Source organism: Ptiloglossa arizonensis, chromosome 4, assembly GCF_051014685.1.
Source record: "Ptiloglossa arizonensis isolate GNS036 chromosome 4, iyPtiAriz1_principal, whole genome shotgun sequence".
NCBI lineage: Eukaryota > Metazoa > Arthropoda > Insecta > Hymenoptera > Colletidae > Ptiloglossa > Ptiloglossa arizonensis.
In genome coordinates this window covers 20,948,387-20,968,773 of record NC_135051.1, presented here as the reverse complement: position 1 = coordinate 20,968,773, position 20,387 = coordinate 20,948,387, and the positions used below count along the sequence as shown (strand labels likewise).

Below are 20,387 nucleotides of genomic sequence, written 5' to 3'. Positions count from 1 at the left end.
GAAATTCCTGCGAACACGTGAACCACGGTTACGAACCACACCGAGTATTTGATCTCTCGAGTAATTTAGGTTAAATTTAATCCGTACGAATGCTCACTGACCTGTAACTAAAACATTAAATCTATTCCCTTTCTTCGATAAGTGGGTCACGTGACGCGTTCAATTTGTCGTGAAAGAAACGTACGTGGAAAAATATTGGGAATAAAATATTAAAAGCTCAAATTAATCTTGAACATCGTTCATTGTTGAGGGGACACACGTGAGTAGGAAAATATTCATTGAAACGAACAATACACATTCTCTCCTATATGAAACTTTCAATTTGGAACTTGAGACGGTTTTATTATAATATATAATAATTATGAGACAACACTGAAACATTTGGGATGAATAATTCGAGTGAAAAACACTGTTTGACCAATAATTCGTCGTTATGTAAAATCCTTGATACTTAAACGAACAACTGATTCGTTATGAAAGCTCTGAAAGAAAAATCAAGAAAACAAGTCCGACGCCACTGGCTGCACTCATCGATCTGCCTGAGTTGCACCGATGACAACCGACGTGAGTGTTCAACCCTCGATTAAACACGGTTTAATGACAGAGTCCTGTAACAATGTCATATTTTCGAATTTCTCGATCGTCTTCGCAGAATAATGCTTCAAGATTTGAATCTTAAAAAAAAAAAGAGCTACGAGAAAAAATATTAATCTGATCTTTTATAGCGCCGATGTAACGCGCAGCTCGTGAACTTTCGCATACGGCGCGATACGCCCGACACGAAAGATTTTATATTAATATTGTAGCAACGGACGTTCCGCTAGCGTGCCGTTATGATTTACTGAAAAGGAAATAACTTCGTCAGAACGAAATCGCAACGGGGATTGCAGCCGTAACACCGTGCACAAAATACAATTGTACTTTCTAACGCGTCCAATATTAAAATACCGATCAACGTATACGAGAGAACGAAATATTTTCGTTCGATACAGGGTGTATCCGAGAAATTGGAACGATCCGTAATTTCGAAACGATCGAAAAGAAGCCTCGAGACAAAATTCTATGACCCTCGGGGCACTAGTTCCATTATGCATTCACGTGCATGTATAAAATTGCAAAGTGCAGTTTCTTGTTTTGCTTTAAATGGGTCTACCTCGGATCTACCGATTGCCGCGCATTTTTAATTCCGTGCCAGAAAATTCGTGCAAAAGTGTCATCGGTTCGAGAGATATTTTCAAATAATATTAAATTCGTAATTTTCAATTATACCGGGCTTGCGTGTAGAACGAACGTACAAATTCTACCAAGAGAGTACAAATTTCTCTGCTAGTGGATTATTTATAGACTCGAAATAGGCGTTGAAACGATAAAGTTCGAAACGAACGATCGCTTGAAAAATGTTTACATCAAACTTTTCACTCTGGGTTATCGAAGAAGTGTGTATAAATTTTCCATTTCCTGTGTATCGGAAGCGTGACCATTCATTCTTGACAATGATTCAACGAATGACTCTCGTTTATCGTTTAATTCGTCGTATTTGTTTTCCATGTTCGATGCAACACGGGTTCGAAAATTTTATGAAAATATCGTCGAACATTTTCAATTCACGTCGGAAATTTTTTAAACGCGATTAGATTTTTAATATCACGGCCGCTGAGCGTATACGTGCACCACGAAATTCATATTTGACATTAGCGTTATCGCACACTTCAATGCGCCGCGTACCATTTCACATTCTGCCATTCATATATTGAAATATTTTACCGGCGCTCGCCGATTTATATTCTGCTTTCATTGCTACTGTATCGGAACGGTTTGGAGAAAGATTTTTGAAATTTTTCTGAATCGACGACATAAAAAGTTTCATATCGGTGTTGTCACTGTGGGTGTCCCCTCCGCGTTATATTTTGACTCCAACGTCGAAGAAATATTCATCTCGTCGAACAAAATAATGGAAACGTTGAACCGCGAACACGATGAAATACGAACGAACGAATATTTATATTTCCATCCTATCGATAATTCCAGTTAACCAAATCACGGATACTTCGCGTTTTGCAATAAATTCTTAACACGATGTGGCTACTTCTAGCTTGAATATTGCAATCTTCGTCCAAACGTTCACATTGGACATTTGGTTGGTTAAAATTCTTTGTTCGTGGGACGATTTTACTGAAAATACCGGCCGACCAGAATTTTCGGTTTATTTAAAAATGCTACTGCCACTAACAATCTGTCGGTTCTCTACTCATTTAAAAATTCTACCGAAATTACCAGTGATTCCGTAATGGCCAGTTGCATAGCCGATTGAGCATCCGTTTGGTAATTCCACCAGGACACGAACGAAGGTAAAATCTGGACATGAATTATGTTATTTTCCGTGGTTAACGGTGAAATGAAACCTGCTCCGCAAAGATAACAAAGCTTTCATGTAAAACACTCGTAACGAAGGTCCTTCCGACAATCAAAATACACGAAACAAGGTCGGGTAATATTATTTGGACAGTCACGCGGTAAAATTGTTATCTGGTAAAAGTGTAAGCTTTACTTTCACGGAATATTTGATGAATTGTACAAATAATGATATTCGAATTACGGTATTCGAATAATGATATTTGAATGATATTCGAATTACGGTATTCGAATAATGATATTTGAATGATATTCGAATTACGGTATTCGAATAATGATATTTGAATGATATTCGAATTACGGTATTCGAATAATGATATTTGAATGATGGAAGTAGAAATATTCGAAGTTTATTCGTAGTATTTGAATACCTATGAAAAATATTCAAATATAAAATTATTCGAATAGTTTGAATCCTTGTAGAAACATAATTATGATTCTATTATAGAGATACTGAGAATCGATACTTTTGAGCATAGAACAATAAATAAGATCGTTTAACCTAAGCTTGTGTATTCAAATGATCAGTTATTGAGTATCGAATTGTCAAGTATTCAAATGATCAAGTATTCGAATTGTCAGGTATTCAGATGATCAAGTATACGAATTTTCGTGTGCTTGGATGATCAAGTATTCGAATAGTCATGTACTCAGATGATCAAGTATTCGAATTGTAAGTTATTCAGATGATCAGATATTCGAATTGTAAGTTATTCAGATGATCAAGTATTCGAATAGTCAAGTATTCAGATGATCAAGTATTCGAATTGTAAGTTATTCAGATGATCAAGTATTCGAATAGTCAAGTATTCAGATGATCAAATATTCGAATTGTAAGCTATTCAGATGATCAAGTATTCAAATAGTCATGTACTCAGATGATCAAATATTCGAATTACAAGTTATTCAGATGATTAAATATTCGAATTGTCATGTATTCAGATGATCAAATATTCGAATTCTAAGTTATTTAGATTATCACGTATTCGAATAATCAAGTATTCAGATGATCGAATAGTCATGTATTCAGATGATCAAGTATTCAAATTGTCATGTATTCAGATGATCAAATATTCAAATTGCAGGTTATTCAGATGATCAAGTATTCGAATAGTCAAGTATTCAAATGATCGAGTATTCGAATTGTCGATCGTTCGAACAGTCAGGCACTCGAATAGCATCCAAATGAACCTCGAATACTTGAATTACCAAAAAATACCCAACTATTCGAATACAGAAAAATACGAAAGATACTCCCTGCGATCTCTGGTTTCCAAGAAAAATCTTACACCCTCGCTTTCAATGATTCCTGCATTAAGAAGCCCAGATGTTTCGAAGTCCCGGATAAGACATCCTCCGGATAGAGTGTTCGGCGAACTGACGGATTCTTCGACTCAACAGTTGCTCTTCGAATAAAGCCCCGAGTATTAAGGGCTACGTGGACGAATTACTTCAATTGTCCCCCCACCCCCGAAACGCCCTTCCCCAAAACTCCATAACTCAGCGACTCAACAAGCTCAACGACCCAATAAATCCCGCGAGCCCATCCTGCATTCTAAGATTTACACGTCACTCTGCGCAGATGTCGCCCTCGTGTTTCACTAACGTCCCCCCCCCCCCCCCCCCCCCACGACGAAGAACGAACGCACGCGCGAACTTGGCCCATAAACCCCTCTCCTCCTCCCCAATATTCTCCCTGCCCGTGCTCTCGGCTCGGGTAAAATTTTTATCGCGTTAATAATCATAACTCGGGCTCACGTGCACCGATATTAATGGACAATTGAACGTGGGTACCATCGGGACCATAAAACGCAGCCCTTTCGGCCCGCGATTTCTCTTATCTCTCCAGTGGGGGGCAAACGTTACTACGTCTTCCGCGGCCCCATTCTCCAAGTCTAATTCCGTATCGTAAAATTTCGCGGCCCAGTGGACAGCCAGCCCCGGTCTTCCCGCTGACCACAATCGGATAGAACCGGATATATAAGTCATTCCCGGCCGACTAGAGTTACAGTCTGGGGCCGCTCGAATGGCACGGGTAAAGTCGGCCCGGAGACCACGGTTCGTTGATTCGAGGGTTGGTAAAGTGTGGACCTCCACGTTGAAAAGTCGCGACGAAATTGGGGAACAGTGCTCGCTGTTTGAAAATCTTCGCGTGGATACGTTAGGTACAATATTTGGCGGGAAAATTTTGACAGGAGGGACACGTGCAAGGCACAATGTATCAATAAGCGAATCAACGATTATCGAAGAGGAGAACTGAGAAGAATAATCTAGCAAAGATTATCGTAGATTTGTTGATTGAACCTTGTGTAATAATGTAATTTAGGATTAAATTGTTTTGATCGATTGTGAACAAATTGACAATGCGACGGGGTAAAAATTAGCGTCGGAAGATTAATGTTACTCTCTGTAACATTACTGTTACAGAGTAATAGAGTCGTAGTAACAACACTGTTAATACGAAGGTTTGTAGATATTGAAGTAAGCGAAGGTTTGTAACGATTTGTATATATATATTTATTCGATGGAATAATATTTTTTGTTGCTTTGTTCAGTGTCGATATAGGTTGTTTTATTATAGTTTTAGAGAACAATGCGAGAATATCGTTATTTCGATGTCGAGTGTTCTTTTTAGAGACCACTTGTACAGTACGCTTGGGAGAAGATTGCATCTGGAGCAACACTGCCCCAGCTCTCGTGAGACCTTTGAGGTTCTCTCATTCCCGCGTGAACGTAACCAACGCAGCGTTTGTAAACTTCTTACAACGGAGACGATGGTTTATCATGGCTACCTCTTTAACGTCGCGCGGTTTCTCTGGCAACGTAAGTATACACTGATCTAAAGTTACAACGGGTCCTATTCGTCGAAACTTTGAACGTCTATAATTAAACGAGATGTAAAGTATGCGCGTGGGAAGATTGCATCTGAAATTATGGCGGAACCTATTCTTTCAAAGCCTGAGATTCCCCTTGATAGAATGCAATCTTCAGCTGTAACTCCAAATGCAATCTTCTCATACACATACTATACATTTAACACAGTTATCGAACAAATTTTCCACCACTATCGTCGACTGTAAATAAAATAACATAAGGCCTAAAATTCGTGTCGATCTTCCTAAATAAAAATTGCCCAATTAAATTATCGTCTTTCAGACTCCATTACCAAACTTCTCCACGTGCAATCGTCTCTCACACGTACAGTACATCTCTCGCAATTGTTCGCAAAATTTTCTCAGGCTATATTTAAAATAACACAGCCAACGAAATTCGTCTCGATCTTTTCAAATAAAAATCGTACAATTAAATTCTCATACTTCAGAATTTATTATCAAACACTTCCCCGCTGATGCATACCTCTCCTACCACGCTAATCATATCAGGAGTGCACCTCGTAGCCTTTAACGATCATTTACAACCCATAAGTTGTCAATAAACGCCCAAAGCAAGGAACAAATCACGCTAACTAGAATATAGAATAATTTATAACGAATAACGAACATTCGATAACCGAATAGTATCGATGCTCGGTAGCCATTGGAAGCTGAAAACTGGAAACGTTTCCAGTTCTCGCGCTTTGAACGTACACTGTCATCTCCCCTCCACCCACTCCCCCACTCCCCCCACCTAACCCCCTACTGCCAACTTCCGCGCGACTTTGTCGAAAATTCACGATTAATCAGCCTCGGGGACGAACCGACGCGGAAACGTGGAACTGCGCATCGAAACGACGGTTTGTTTACCGAGGCGACTCGTCGGAACTTTTTTCACGAAACCGGGGCGAGACTCGGATCGTGAGCGAGAGGAGGAAGAAGTACAAGCCGAACGAAGTGTTTCGCCGGCGAGAAATAAGTCGAGCACAAGAGACTCGCGCAGCCCCCGGGTGCCAAGGGTTGCCGGTTGCCAAACGACCGAACTTCCATGGAAATGCCCGTGTTTTTGCCCGCGGGGCGGCTCGCGGGCGCGTAGACCCGCGATTCGCTCGTCGAGCGCCGCGAACACGAGGAATTCATTGGATTAACGCGCAATTTTTTCCGTTACGTTCCCGATCGGTTTTGTTTCGGATCGGTACCAGGATAGGGTAGCTAGCGTCTTCGCGACGCAATCACGGTTTCTATTAGAGCGACGAGAGGTGACGGAGGAGGGAGGGGGTCGGAGGAGAAGGAGGAGGAGGGGTAGGAGAAGGAAGAAGAGGCGGGGTAGTATCGCGGACGTCGTTCTCCTTTCTTCCCCCGTTTTTTTTTCTCAGGCGGAGCTCCGGGCTGTTTCCACTGCCGGATTAAAAGCGCGTACCTCTCTCTCTTTCCTTTTCGCTCGGCTGGCGTAATTAAAAGATTACGATCAAAAAGCTTCGCTCGCCTGACCCCGATCCTCCGCCCGATGCGCTTCGTGTTGAAGTAATTTGCAAGTTGGCCGAGTCTTCGACGTGTGTGTGTGTGTATGTGTGCGTGTAACCGAGAAAAAACTTGGATGAAATACAGACGGAGTTTCGACACCGTTGGCGACGCGAAAAGGTCGGTGGGGGTGAGCGCAAGGGAGGGGGAGACGCTCGCGTCGAAACGCCGAGAAGTTGACGCTTTTTGAAGGCGAAGCGGAGGAAAACTCGACGAGGAACTACGCTCGAGAATCAACCAGCTTGTGATATCGACGGTGCCGAAACCTATGATGAACATTTCACGAAATGTACTGTTCGCGACTGGAAAAAATGCCGACGGAGTTTGTTAATTTTTTTGGCTGCCGAATGAAAGTCACTGGCTACAGAGGGACCGTCTCGGGATGGATTTATATTGAAAATTTCACGAAATGTACTGTTTGCGACTGAAAAGAATGCCAACGGAGTTTGTTAATTGTTTTAGACGCCGAATGAAAGTCACTGGCTACAGAGTGACCGTCTCGGGGTGGATATATGCTGAAACTTTCACGAAATGTACTGTTCGCGACTGGAAAGAATGCCAACGGAGTTTGTTAATTGTTTTAGACGCCGAATGAAAGTCACTGGCTACAGAGTGACCGTCTCGGGGTGGATATATGCTGAAAATTTCATGAAATGTACTGTTCGCGACTGAAAAGAATGCCGATGGAGTTTGTTAATTTTTTTGGACGCCGAATGAAAGTCAGTGGCTACAGAGGGACTGTCCCGGGGTGGCTTTATGTTGAAAATTTCACGAAATGTACTGTTCGCGACTGAAAAGAATGCCGACAAAGTTTGTTAATTTTTTTGGACGCCGAATGAAAGTCACTGGCTGCAGAGGGACCGTCTGGGTATGGATATATGCTGAAAATTTCACGAAATGTACTGTTCGCGACTGGAAAAAATGCCGACGGAGTTTGTTAATTTTTTCGGGCGCCGAATGAAAGTCACTGGCTACAGAGGGACCGTCTGGGTATGGATATATGCTGAAAATTTCACGAAATGTACTGTTCGCGACTGGAAAAAATGCCGACGGAGTTTGTTAATTTTTTCGGGCGCCGAATGAAAGTCACTGGCTACAGAGGGACCATCTCGGGGTGGATATACTATTGGGTATTGGAGCTGGAGACTCTTTCGTCGCATAAATATATATACGAACCTCGAGTGTAATCTTCTTAGGCGCGAAATGTAGACGCAGTGCTGTCGAGTAAAAATTACATCGAGTTTACGAAGTATTGATGGGAACGATACTTAGTCAATGTTAATAATGTCGAACTGTGATCCAATATCGAATAGAATCGATTCTCATAGTTTCAAGAATCGTAAATAATATTAAAATTCGTAAACAATCGAGAAGTACGGAAACGATCGTTAAATATTCTTAATTCGGTATTGTTTTACACTCGTAAGTATACCAGGACGTGATTGTACACGGAATATCGTCGTAAAGAAATCCACGAATTCAATCCAGCGTTATTAACAATCGCGCGGGTTGCTGAACCGAAACTAGCCTGGGGAGTTTCGTTGAACTCTCGCGAGAAACATTGTCGAAGTCGTTCCACGGTGTATCGAACCTCCCCGTTGTAATAATGAACGCCCTGAAAGTACGGTGCTGCGAAAAAACTAAACGCTTTCAAAGTCGAGAACCCCAATTAACCTACCGGTGGCGAAATAAAGGAAAGGCGCGCGCAACGTTCTTTTTTTTTCTCTTTTTTTTTTGCCACAAATAGGGATCACGGCGGACGACATAATAATTTTCACGGTTGAAAGGATTAAACAGCGAACCGGTTAAATACGCGAAACCAAAGTCGATTCGACGTGTTATGCACGCTCGAGCGAACGATTAAGCGACGTGGAGTGTTTTATTTAATGTTGAAGGTGAAACGGAAGTAATTACGGTTCCTCGAAGCGTAAAGGAAGGTCCCAGCGGTAAAGGGGTGCGGCGGGGTGAGCGCCGAGGGGTGCGGTTACGAGGTTGAGGCAGAGAAACCAAGGGAGTCGAAGAGTGTACAGAGAAGGGAAACTGGTGCTTGATTGAGCAGGTGGTTAGACAACTTGACCGCGCGAACACAAACCGAAAGCATTTCGGTAATTAAAGGGTCGATTAAAATCGCATCAACGGACCTGGCTTGATATTAATTAACGCTCCACTCGATGCCTCTCCTCTAGGGGAGCCTAAATATGCACGACGACGGTGTTCGATTTCACGCGGAGATTAATGCGTCGCGTCGAGTCGCGACTCAATGAGCGTTGATTAGCTGCTCGACTCGTCTCGCTCTTCTTTTTTTTTCTCTTTCTCTTTTTTATCGCGTCTTCGTCGCGCCGTACTTATTCTTTTCTGTCTGCATCGTGAATTTCCAAACGAGCGAACAACGTTAGAAAATTTATTTTTTCTTCGCTTGTCGAGGAGACAGACGAAGCTGGATCGCGCGAATATAGTACGACGCGACATGGGATTGGGAGTACTCGAATAATTCGGTATCTGGATATTTTATTGGTACTCGAATACTGGGAAATTTACTTGGAGTATTTAAGTGTCGAGTATTGATGTTCGAATATTTGAATACTGAGTATCGGTATTAGAATATTTGAGTACTGAGTATCGGTATTCGAATACTTGAATATCGAGTATCAATATTCGAAGGTTCGAGTGGTCAAATATCATTCAGATTGCAGTAATTAAATAATTAGAATGCTATAGATGTATTTGAATATTGTACAGTGTTGTCAGTCGAGTCGAGTATACAAATGAATCGTAACAGTGAGAAAAATCGATGATTCTTGCTTCGTGAATAATCCAGAAGTACATTGTACTTGTAAACATCGGACCAATTTCCTCCCAAAAACACGCGAGTAGGAAAGTAGTTTTCAAATCGAACCCATGTTTCAATGACACATAGAAACGTAAATTTCAACATAGAACCGGAAATAATCCGCTATACCTACAACCACGAGATAATACTGAAACTACTTGGAATGGAAAACAATATCCGACCAATCTGTTACGTCTACTTAAATTTCCCGAACTGTTCTTGAAAAATAAAAAAAAAGTAGTCCGGCGCCACTGGACGCGACCTCGCCGAGCTGCCTGAGATGCACCTGACGCGACAACTGACCCGAGTAATCGATTATTCGTAACTTCGAAACAAAACCTCTGTTGCAATCTTGTCACTCTTCGAGTTTCCCTTAACCGATACGTAAAATCATCTCCTAAAGACTACACTCACCCTCGGTTGAACGCCCTGTACAATTCCAAACCTCCAACGACTATTTGTTACGTTTCCGATCCAGGCACAACCGAAAGCCCCCGCAGACTTCCCTGGTAAATGAAAAATTGTATTCCAACGACGGATACGTCGATTAATGAACCGGTTTTTTCAACGACGCGTCGCTCTTCGTCACGGTGCGCGAAACTCGCGATAAAAGAAGCCCATTGCACGCGTTAAGCACGCGCAAGCGAACGCATAGAAACACGACGGATGACAAACACATCGCGCAAAGTATATCTCTACTCGCACGCACGCACGCGCGCGTTGCACAGTCGTGGGCGCAGCTTTAATTCCTTTTTTGTTCCGCTTTATTTACACGGAACGATCCATTGTGCGCCGTTGCAGCTAATGCACAAATTGAATCGCCTAGCGGCAAAAGCCGCAGAGTATACCGACCGCGTAATTTCGTTGCTCGCGAGCGAAAATAGGGATGGCTGGATGGGAGGTGTGGAGGAGGAGACGGTGACGATGGTGGGGTACGGGTGGTGGGGAGGTGGGTAGGGGGTTGGGTTTTTAACTCGTTTACCCATTGCGGTTCTAACGAGGCCGTCGTGCCGTCGCTGCTGTTTCCACGGATCACCTGACCGCGTCGCCGCGACGCGATTCAACGCAAAAGAGCCCAGAGACGGCCGATTGTTTGGCAAATGACGTTATGGCAGTGAATGCGAGCCTCCTGCCCGTGGGACGCGAAACCGCCTTTGATCCTGTAAATTCACATCCCGCAAATGACCACGCGTCGATTCAATTCGCGTGCCCCTAAGGTCGCGCGAAACACGCTTGTTAATAAGGCAATCCGTGATCGATCGGTTACAATACACCTTGCCCGAATTGATCGTGATTTGTCATTCGTGGAACGACGATCGAGGACCTGATCTTCGAAACTGGTGGCAATGTACCAACGATACGGTGATATATTTTCAAAGAAATTTACGATTTTAGACATTTACAAATTTAGAAATTTTCGATTCTAATTTTATCCTTGAAACATTGGAAATTGAAGAAAGAATCTTTAAAAGATCCTACGCGAACCGCGATCTAACTGTAATCTGAACTATAAGGTGTATTTGACTTTGAATGTAGAATTTTTTACTTGCGAAAAATCGAAAGCGTGTAATTCAATTTTTTTTTAGTCCTCTATACGATGTAATCTTCCAAATTAAGAAACATCTTTCGATCAGATCATTGCGATATAACTTTTGAATTTTTAATTTTTGAAATGTACAGCGTTCTGGAAGCCTTGGAAAGTATGGAATTTCATGTATTCTTTGATTTTAAGTAATCCTCGAAATTGAGGGAAATTATTTGACAGAATCGGTACGGTAGAACCTTGAACGTAGAATTTTTCATTTGTACTGTACAGAATTTTAGAGGTCTCAGAAATCGTAGAAAGTGACGTTTTCGTTCTTGGTTTTAAATAATCTTGAAACTTAAAAAAAAATGATTCAACAGGATCGTCGCGATACAATCTTAAACGTGAAATTGTACGCTTGTAAAAAAAATACAGAATTTAGAACTTTCACGTGAAATTTTACATTTAAAATCGCAACGATTTTATAATTAATTTCTGTTTATACCAAAGCCCATTTCGAAATAAAACCTAAAAATTCACCGCTCGTCAGTGACCCCAAAATTACGTATTTTATCTACAGTAAAAGTTTTACAATGATCCCAAATCCCAAACAGTTGACTCTGTTTCATTTAATTCGTATCACACAAATCAGTTTCTCGAGTCAACATTAAACCCGTTTATTTAAAAAAAAAAAAAGTGCACACGGTGATTCCTCGTACGAAAACGCATAAAAAGTGTATCGTAATATTTGCTTCGTTCCCGCGGAAATCAGTTTCAAAAATTATCTCGCCACGCGAGTGATCGAACACAGCTCGGTCGGACGCGTCTGACCATTGCTCGTCGTTTCCACTTGCATCGACGCTTATAAACCTCGCCCGCGATATGGTGCTATCTCTTTAACGTCGATACCATCTTCCGACAAGTTAAGGGTGCTCGTGATACGTGTCGTCGAGCTACCACCGATGTTTACAAACACCGACACCGCTGGAAACAACAACAATTATTAATCAGACACGCGTGCCACGAATTCCTTTTTCGATCGAACGCGTGCCGGTAAATCGTTGAAAATTTCCTCGGAGACAACGAAGCCTCGTATGAAAAAATTTCACTGCACACTTTCGACTCGTTTCGTCACGTACCATAATCACCCCTACCTCTCTGCTCTCAGTTCCCGACACACCGTACATTATGCACCGCTGCTGATAAATCCGCAAGAGTAAACAACGACAGAGGAAATCGGATATAAAAGTATATAGTGCGGCCGTTTCGTTTGCTAATTAATCCCACGGGGCCGTGTTACAACACGTACGCGAATTTTATACCCAGTTGGCATAATTACACGCTGAACGAGGGACGATCGCAGTGTCGCGCGGACAGCTCGCATCATACGATAATTAATTGGATTTCGCGCGATATGGGCGCGGTGCGTGTAACGCTGTAGTTCGAAATTGCTTTTTCAGTCGATTATTCGTTCAAAATCGCACGACGTGAAGGGGGGGGGGACAGGAGGAGGAACGACGTTACGTGGAAGCCACAGGTTGGCACGAATTTGTAATTTACGCGTAGATTTTTATTTAAACGCACATTTGCAACGAAATAAGGGTGTCGTACGACGAGTTGTACGAGAGAACGCAGGAGGAATTTTTTACAGTTATTTTCTTACCGGTCGAACAATGTACAATTTATATAAATTTTGCATTAATTTCACGGGAGGTTTTGGAATTGTTGCTTATAGATTTTTGTACACCGAAACTATTGGATTACTCCGAAGTTATTATTCTAATTGCTAGTTCGTACGATACGGTGGAATCATTGAAGAATTTCGCCAGTTTGGAAACCGAATTAATTTTTCAACGTCAAACGAAATCCAATTTGACCGGTTACGCGGGAATCGGTGTGCTTAAACCGATCAAAAGTCGCGATCAACGATTCGTAAACGAACGGTTATTTTCGCTTTAATGGCGTATAAATAGAAAGAAAACCAATTTAACGGACCCGTATAAAGGTTCTTCAAATAGCTCACGGTCGCAAGAGACCGACTATTATAAAATCAGAGATGTAAACTTCCTTCGAGTAAACGACGGGGTACGAATACCTCGGCTTCCCTTGGTTTCTTTAAATAACTTTTGCTCCGTTGCACTCTCGAATTGTTTGAAGTTCGCAGTACATAAACTAATTTGCTTCTGTTTGAACTTACGCGGTACTAAAACGATACTATGAAATCGTCCATTAAGAAACATAGAGTACTGAATATTCTATTCAGTTTAGAATATTTAAGAAAAAAATATTGCAAATCTTTTCTTTGGTGTAACATCGAGTCGTAAAGAATACGAAAAATACTCCTACAGTTTGCAGTGATGCGAATCTTCGTATCGGAACATTTTGTAATCAATTTTCATTTAGATTAATTTATTCGTGATACGAGATACTTCGCAGCGATTTGCGGTAAATTCATTATGAATAAAACATTCAAATCCGTATATCGCGATTTCGTGAGCCCCATATAATTGCACCGATATTTTTAGCGGATAGGGAACTCAAAGTGGTTGAAATTTAAAATTCCCGCCTATTTCCGCCGATTTAAAACGTATCGCGAACTTAATACGTCGTACTCACGCGAAATTCCAGTTAGTTCGAATCGCTTGGAGAAGGAGTGGAAATTATGATGTACGTGCTCATTATGACGTACACGCACACACACACTCGTGTATCATTGACATCTTTATGTAACACGCTCCATCGAGAGCAAATAAAAGCAGCAATGGAACTGACAGGATTGTATATCGATATTCAAGTTACTCGATACCAAAGTACTAGAGTGTATCGAGAGCTATGGAAATCTCAGGTGCTCGATATCAATTTTCCATAACGATACTTTCGTAATAAATACTTACTCGATATCGAGACAAAGTAAATGTATCAAAAGTTTCAAATAAAATCCAATCGGTAAACTCTTGCAAAATAACTTCGAGCAATCATCAGGTATAATTGAGGTGAATATAATTACTCAAAATTGTACATATATAGAACTAGTTATTAGATTTTCTTTATTCTTTTTTTTTTTTTGTAACGTTATAATAGATTCGACGTTAGTACTTGTTATAAAACTATCGGTATCGACAATTGATATTAGTAGACATCTTTGATATTTTCATGTGGGTATTAAAATCATTACGATAATAATAGTCAAATTTGATATTCGTTTAGTGTATATTATCAGTATGGAAAACTATCGATTAAAATTAATATTTTCGAAATTTAAAATTAAAAAGTATATGAAATGGAAATCATTCGAACAATGAAAGTATTTGTTCAACTTCCACGAAGAAGTAAAATATTGTTAAGCTACAAAATTGCTGTAGCTACTTTATCATTTAAATGCTTTAAATGATTTCGATAGCATCGTGGTCAGATTTTCTCGTTCAAATAGACACGAAAAGTATTGGACAAACTGTGCGCTACTTCAAATGATACGAAACAACCGAAAAGGAACATTTACAAAGTGTCTACCTTCACCTATAATTTCGAGGAAACTTTGCTGGTTTGTAAAACCGCGAAAAATAAGGAATCGTATTTTTCTAACTGCGGTAACTCAAATTTAAGTGCTGGAACTACCCTCCAAAGTTGCATCCTCTCGATGCAATTTTGAAAACTGTTGCAAAGTTTTCGAAACAAATTCCTCGTGGTTTTTGCGGAAAAATAACAAATCACTCAAATCGATAAGAAAGAAAATGATAAAAATGTCAAAGAATAATTTGTGCCGCTTCCGTTTTCAAAATTTTCGAAAGATCCGAGTATATTTGCGTTAGAAAAATAAAAAACATTGCAGAGGTGAGCCATTTATCATTTGTAACATCATCGACCTCTGTTCGTGACGTGTCTACAAAATTATCAAGAAACGACACCGTAAATTTGTCAAAAGAAAAGAAATGTAAATTACACACAGCGAGGAAATTGTAGCCTCGAGTAATTGTAGAAATCCCCTCTAGACAAAAAACGACAGTCTAGTGGATCTAATTTTCACGTTACTCTCTTTTACCTTTAACGCGTACACTATTGTGAAATTGTATAAAAAAATGTGCATTTCTATCAAGAATAGAACGAAGAGATAAAAACTGACCTGGTTAATAAAAATAAAAAAAGTATCTCTTCGGTTGAATTTCGATTCGACGAAAAAGTTACACTCGAGTAAACGAACACAGGTATCCCTGTTTAAACATTGCCGATGAGAACCTTCCAAATGCATCGAAACAATTTTTAACTTTCTAACATAATAGAACGAGAAGACCGTGAAAGTATGCGATCAGTCGTATTTACTAAAATGGTTCCGATTGTGAAAAAACGCGATGGGTCTGAAAAGACCCCAGGGCTGAGCACGAGTTACGGTAACCGAAGGGAATGTTTCGTCGAAACCTGGAATGTTTCGTCGATAAGAACCAGTGGTGTTTACTCGAACCATTGATATGATGATGAAACGTGACGGGTCAGAGAAGACCCCTAGGGAAGTAACCAAAAGTTTCTCGTTTTTTTTTTTGTCGATGTCCGGTAAATCTGGAACGTTTCGTCGACGAAACTCGAGGACGGTACGGCTCGATGTTTCTCGGGGAGAACGAGAATTGTATACTCGGGTAAGCAAACTGTATCATTCCCACTCACCTATCTCCTCGTTCGTGATCCTGGCGCGGCACGGTGCAGACGCACCGAGGATGAGAAGAAGCGACAGGAGCGTGCGAACGAAGGCGGCCATCTCATCCCGGGGCATCTCGACGCCTCGATGTCACGTCACGTCACGTCACGTCACGTCACTCCTGGTCGCGTCAGCGACACGAGTCCCTCCCTCTATCGCTCGTTCCGAAACCCCCGTTGGTGTCCTTTCCCTCTGACTCTTCGAGCGTCTCTCTCTCTCTTTCTCTCTCTATCTATCTATCTCTATTTCTCTCTTTCTCTCACCGAAGGGAACCCACCAGGGCCAAACCCCTCGTCTGTTCGAGGTCTTCTTTTTCCACCGCAGCTTCCTCTCTTCTAGCCGGCTCCCCGAGCTTCCGATGCTCTCCTCCGCCTCTTTTCACCGAGCTAACTCGCGCCAGGCTCTCTCGAAACCACTTTCTGCGACTCGAACTCTCATCTGTCGATTGCCGGGGGTTTCTTTTCCCCTTTCACCGTCTATCCGTACGTCTCCCTCTCGCTTCGTGGTACAAACCCCCGCGGTGGTCTCTCCTCCTCGTCCACGCTTCAACGCTATCGGCTAACTCGTCCTAGCGCGCACCAACCACCACCACCACTACCGCCACCTTCTCCACCTCTTCCTTCTCGTTCGTTTCGGACCGTGTGCTCTCGCGAGCGCGATCCGAACCCCCTTCTTGACTTGTTTTTTTCCTGGTACTTCACCTCCTCCACCACCTCCACCTCCTTCTTCTTCTTCTTCTCCTTCGCGTACCACCTTCAACAGAAAAATCGGAACCCCGTTGTAGAGATCGACGTGGAAGATCGATGATCACGGGACTCCTTCGCCGCGAACGATTAAACGCCCGTCAACTGACGACCGAGTCAACGCAAGTGGCTTTTATGGAATCCAATTGACGCGCTCCACGTGACGGGACCCGAGCGAAAACTATATTCGCTCGCGGTTGCGTTGCACGAGCTCCGATCGTGGATTCCACGATGTTTCGCGAACCGATCGCCACGCAATGGACTTAGGCAACGGAGAACCTTCGACCGAACCCCCGCGGTGGAACTCAATTCTCATCCCGTGGACGCGTTAATTGTTTCCATTCTTTTTCTTCTCATCTTTTCGATCCTTAACGGATACTCTCGTCGCGACACTGACGAGGAGTCCGTTGTTGTTAAGTATATAAGGTTGTTCGATAAGTTTCATCGTTTTTTCCGTTGTAAAAAAAATACTATGACACTTTGATTTTGAGGAATTTTAAGTACACGAACAGTGGTGAACATCTTTGGAAAAATCAAACGACGAATCTGATAGTTACATTTGTTATTGAACGACGAAACTTATGGAGCAATATATTATATGGAATTGGTACGATATTTTATTCATTGGAAAATATGTATTATTTTTTGGTGGAAAATATTGGGTTGTTTGGAAAGTCATTTCGTTTTTTTTTGGTGAAAATGAAACACGATTTTTTTAAAATGTATAAACATTTTATTAAATTATAGATTCTCCATTTTGGAAAACAAAATGACTTTAGGAACAATCCAATATAATGTATGTTATTTTTATTAGGAAATACAATATGTATTATTTTTTTTTGGAAGATATAATGTATGTTATTTCTTGTTAGAAAATATTTCACAATTACGTAAACGAGACATAGAAGACTAGAAAGGAAAGAAAACCGTGTTTTTGTTTAAATATTAATAAATGTACTGGTCGTAGTTAGCGTACATGATCGATCTCTCGGAACACCCAATAAGAAAATATAAAAAATTATATAATAAAGTGACAAATCATCTATCGGAGCGATGTCAAGTAGACTATAGTGGAATTAGATTCAGCTGGACGTTCGAGGTCACCGAGAAGTTAACCCCACCATAAGGTACCCCCAACGGTCTAATTGTTAAGTCGTGCGGTAAAGGAAGGAGAAGTTTCTGACGTTATTTGCAGCCAGGGAAATGACCTCTAACGATTGAATTTGCGTCGACGATAAAACCAAAACGTGGAACTGAACTCACGAAGAAGAAACAGAGTCCCATAGTATTCGACCAGTTTCAGAATGATCTGGCAGACATAGTTCAACCGGGAAACTTTGCCAGTTCCCTCGTGGAATATCCTGTACAGTTCGATTCCAAGTACCGGGTGTTCTCAAAAAATGAATACTCGAACGAGAAGAAGTTACACGGCAACACGATATTTAACTCCTCAGTGGCGACCTCTGTCTGCGGGATAGACTACCATTTCCTCGTACAGATAATCATGCAGGGTATCACGCAACGAATAGTGCAACGAGAAATGAGGTCTACCGTGGAAATATAAATCGAAAGCGTAGAATAAAATTGCATTCCGCGGGGATCAGTTTCCGGAAATATGGAGTTTCGCAAATTCGTTGCATACACGCGTAAGTATCCAACGATGTATTCGAGGGACGTGGAAACGATTCAAATGTATCCGTATTCCATGGTGGTTATTCCATAGAGGTAAAAGATGTATTTCTGTTTATAATATTTGGAGCTGGAAATGATTTGTTCCGTTTCTTTTTTTATTGTATTTATATCGATCGATATGAATAAATCGAATTCAAATTCACACGTTCGAATAATTCAGTATTCGATACTTTAGTTATCCGATACTTAAGTATTCGAATAGTAATTCTGGAATACTCAAGTATTTGAGTAACTTCGACTTGGAATACTCAAGTATTTGAATAACTTCGACTTGGGATACTCAAGTGTTTGAATAACTTCGACTTGGGATACTCAACTATTTGAATAACATTGACTTGGGATACTCAAGTATTTGAATAACTTCCACTTGGGATACTCAAGTATTTGAATAACTTCGAATTGGAATACTCAAGTATTTGAATAACTTCGACTTGGAATACTCAAGTATTTGAATAACATTGACTTAGGATACTCAAGTATTTGAATAACTTCGACTTGGAATACTCAAGTATTTGAATAACTTTGACTTGGAATACTCAAGTATTTGAATAACTTCGACTTGAGATACTCAAATATTTGAACAACTTCAAATTCGAATACTCAAGTATTTGAATAAGTCTTCGAATACTCAAAAATTCGAACAAACTTTGAATACTCAATTATTCGAACAAACTTTAAATACTCGAATACCGATCTCGAAACATTCAAATATTAGAATATTAATCTTCGAATACTCGAACATTCGGTCAATAATCTCCAAAGTCGCGACCGTGAAAAATCCCTCGCACCGCCTAACCTATAAATCATTCCTATATTAAATTATTCCAATACCCGTGGATCCGTAGCGCGAGTGAACGCGTGCCAATACGACCAACACCTTCACGAATCGCGGTGCCGGAACGTAGAAAAAACCGAGCGCTGCGAACGAAGGAGGTGAAAAATGAAATACGTCAGCGGAACAACGCACAAAGCAAGGACGCGTCCCGAACGCTAATTTAATTCAAAGAACGAAGCCGCCGTCGCTGGTACCGCCCCCTCGATTCGAAGCACCGTGCACGCGCGCGCGTCGTGACAGAAAGAGGGAGGGGGCGGAAACGGGGGGAGGGGGAGGGGGCCTCCGCTTTAAACGAAAACCGCACCGCGTGATTTTTGCTCCGTTGGACGTTAAAACGACGTCCGAAAATTAAACAATTCGCGGAACGCAATTTCGTCTACGGAAAACAACGGATACATTCCCGAGTGGGCGGTCCGGAGGGGTGGGGCTGTGGGTGGGGGGGGGGGGGCAAGGCAACCGTACAACACGCGCGATATTTTCAAATTAAAATTCTCGTTACCGGCTGCTACCGGCTCACGAGGAACGCTTCTCTGATCCCCGACTCGCATCGCAAAAACTAACGCAAACGCAAAAAACCTAACAATAAGTTGAAAACTCGTTATCGCGAGACGGTTTTCGCGCTCGCGTCCCGTTTCAATGCGCATCTTTCCGCGTGACGGGATATCGCGAGCGCGATATCGACTGCGAGCGTTAACACCGTGAATTTCACTCGATCGTGTGTGCCTGCCCCCCACCACCACCACCATCACCACCACCACCACCACCGCCGGCAGAGAACCGTTCGTGTTACCACGCTCCACGGTCGTCTTTCGCCCTCGGCCTTTCGCGCGCACCCCCCCACTCCGATACCCTTCTCGCCGAAAACCCGTACACTGTACGCCTCTCTCTCTCCCACTCTATCTCTACCTACGCGAAATCCCATTCTGCTGATTTTCCTTTCTCGCGCGCGCAAGGGCTCGGGCGTTTCGGCCCCGACAGCGATTCCACGCCCATCGCTGCCGCTGGAAACTCTCTCGATCCCCCTACTACCGAAAACCCCCAACCCTTTCCCCCCTGTTCATGGCTTGCTGACGTTATGCGTTCGTTGTAATCGCGCCCCGGGTTTTTGTCGGTCGCTCGCGAGCCTGGTTTTTCGAAAACGACGCTCGACTGCGCCCGAAGAGCCGTCGGGAGGAATCTTTTTTACTACATCCAACCGGTGGAGGTTTCAGCGGTGCATCCGGGACAGTGTTTCTCAAACGATGCTCGATCGCGGGATCGAACGGAATT

The 20,387-nt window shown here is 42.0% G+C and overlaps 1 protein-coding gene across 3 annotated transcripts in view; it reads right to left on the bottom strand.

Annotated features, from left to right (window-relative positions):
- The window catches only part of LOC143145813 (nephrin), a 586,636-nt gene extending 570,114 nt beyond the window's left edge, over nt 1-16,522 (bottom strand). For all 3 annotated transcript variants that reach the window (XM_076309561.1, XM_076309562.1, XM_076309564.1), the window contains exon 1: nt 15,818-16,522. In XM_076309561.1, coding sequence (XP_076165676.1) covers nt 15,818-15,923 — 106 coding nt within the window. In that variant the 5' untranslated portion in view covers nt 15,924-16,522. The remainder of the gene's footprint in view (nt 1-15,817) is intronic.
- Between the last annotated feature and the right edge of the window lie 3,865 nt (nt 16,523-20,387).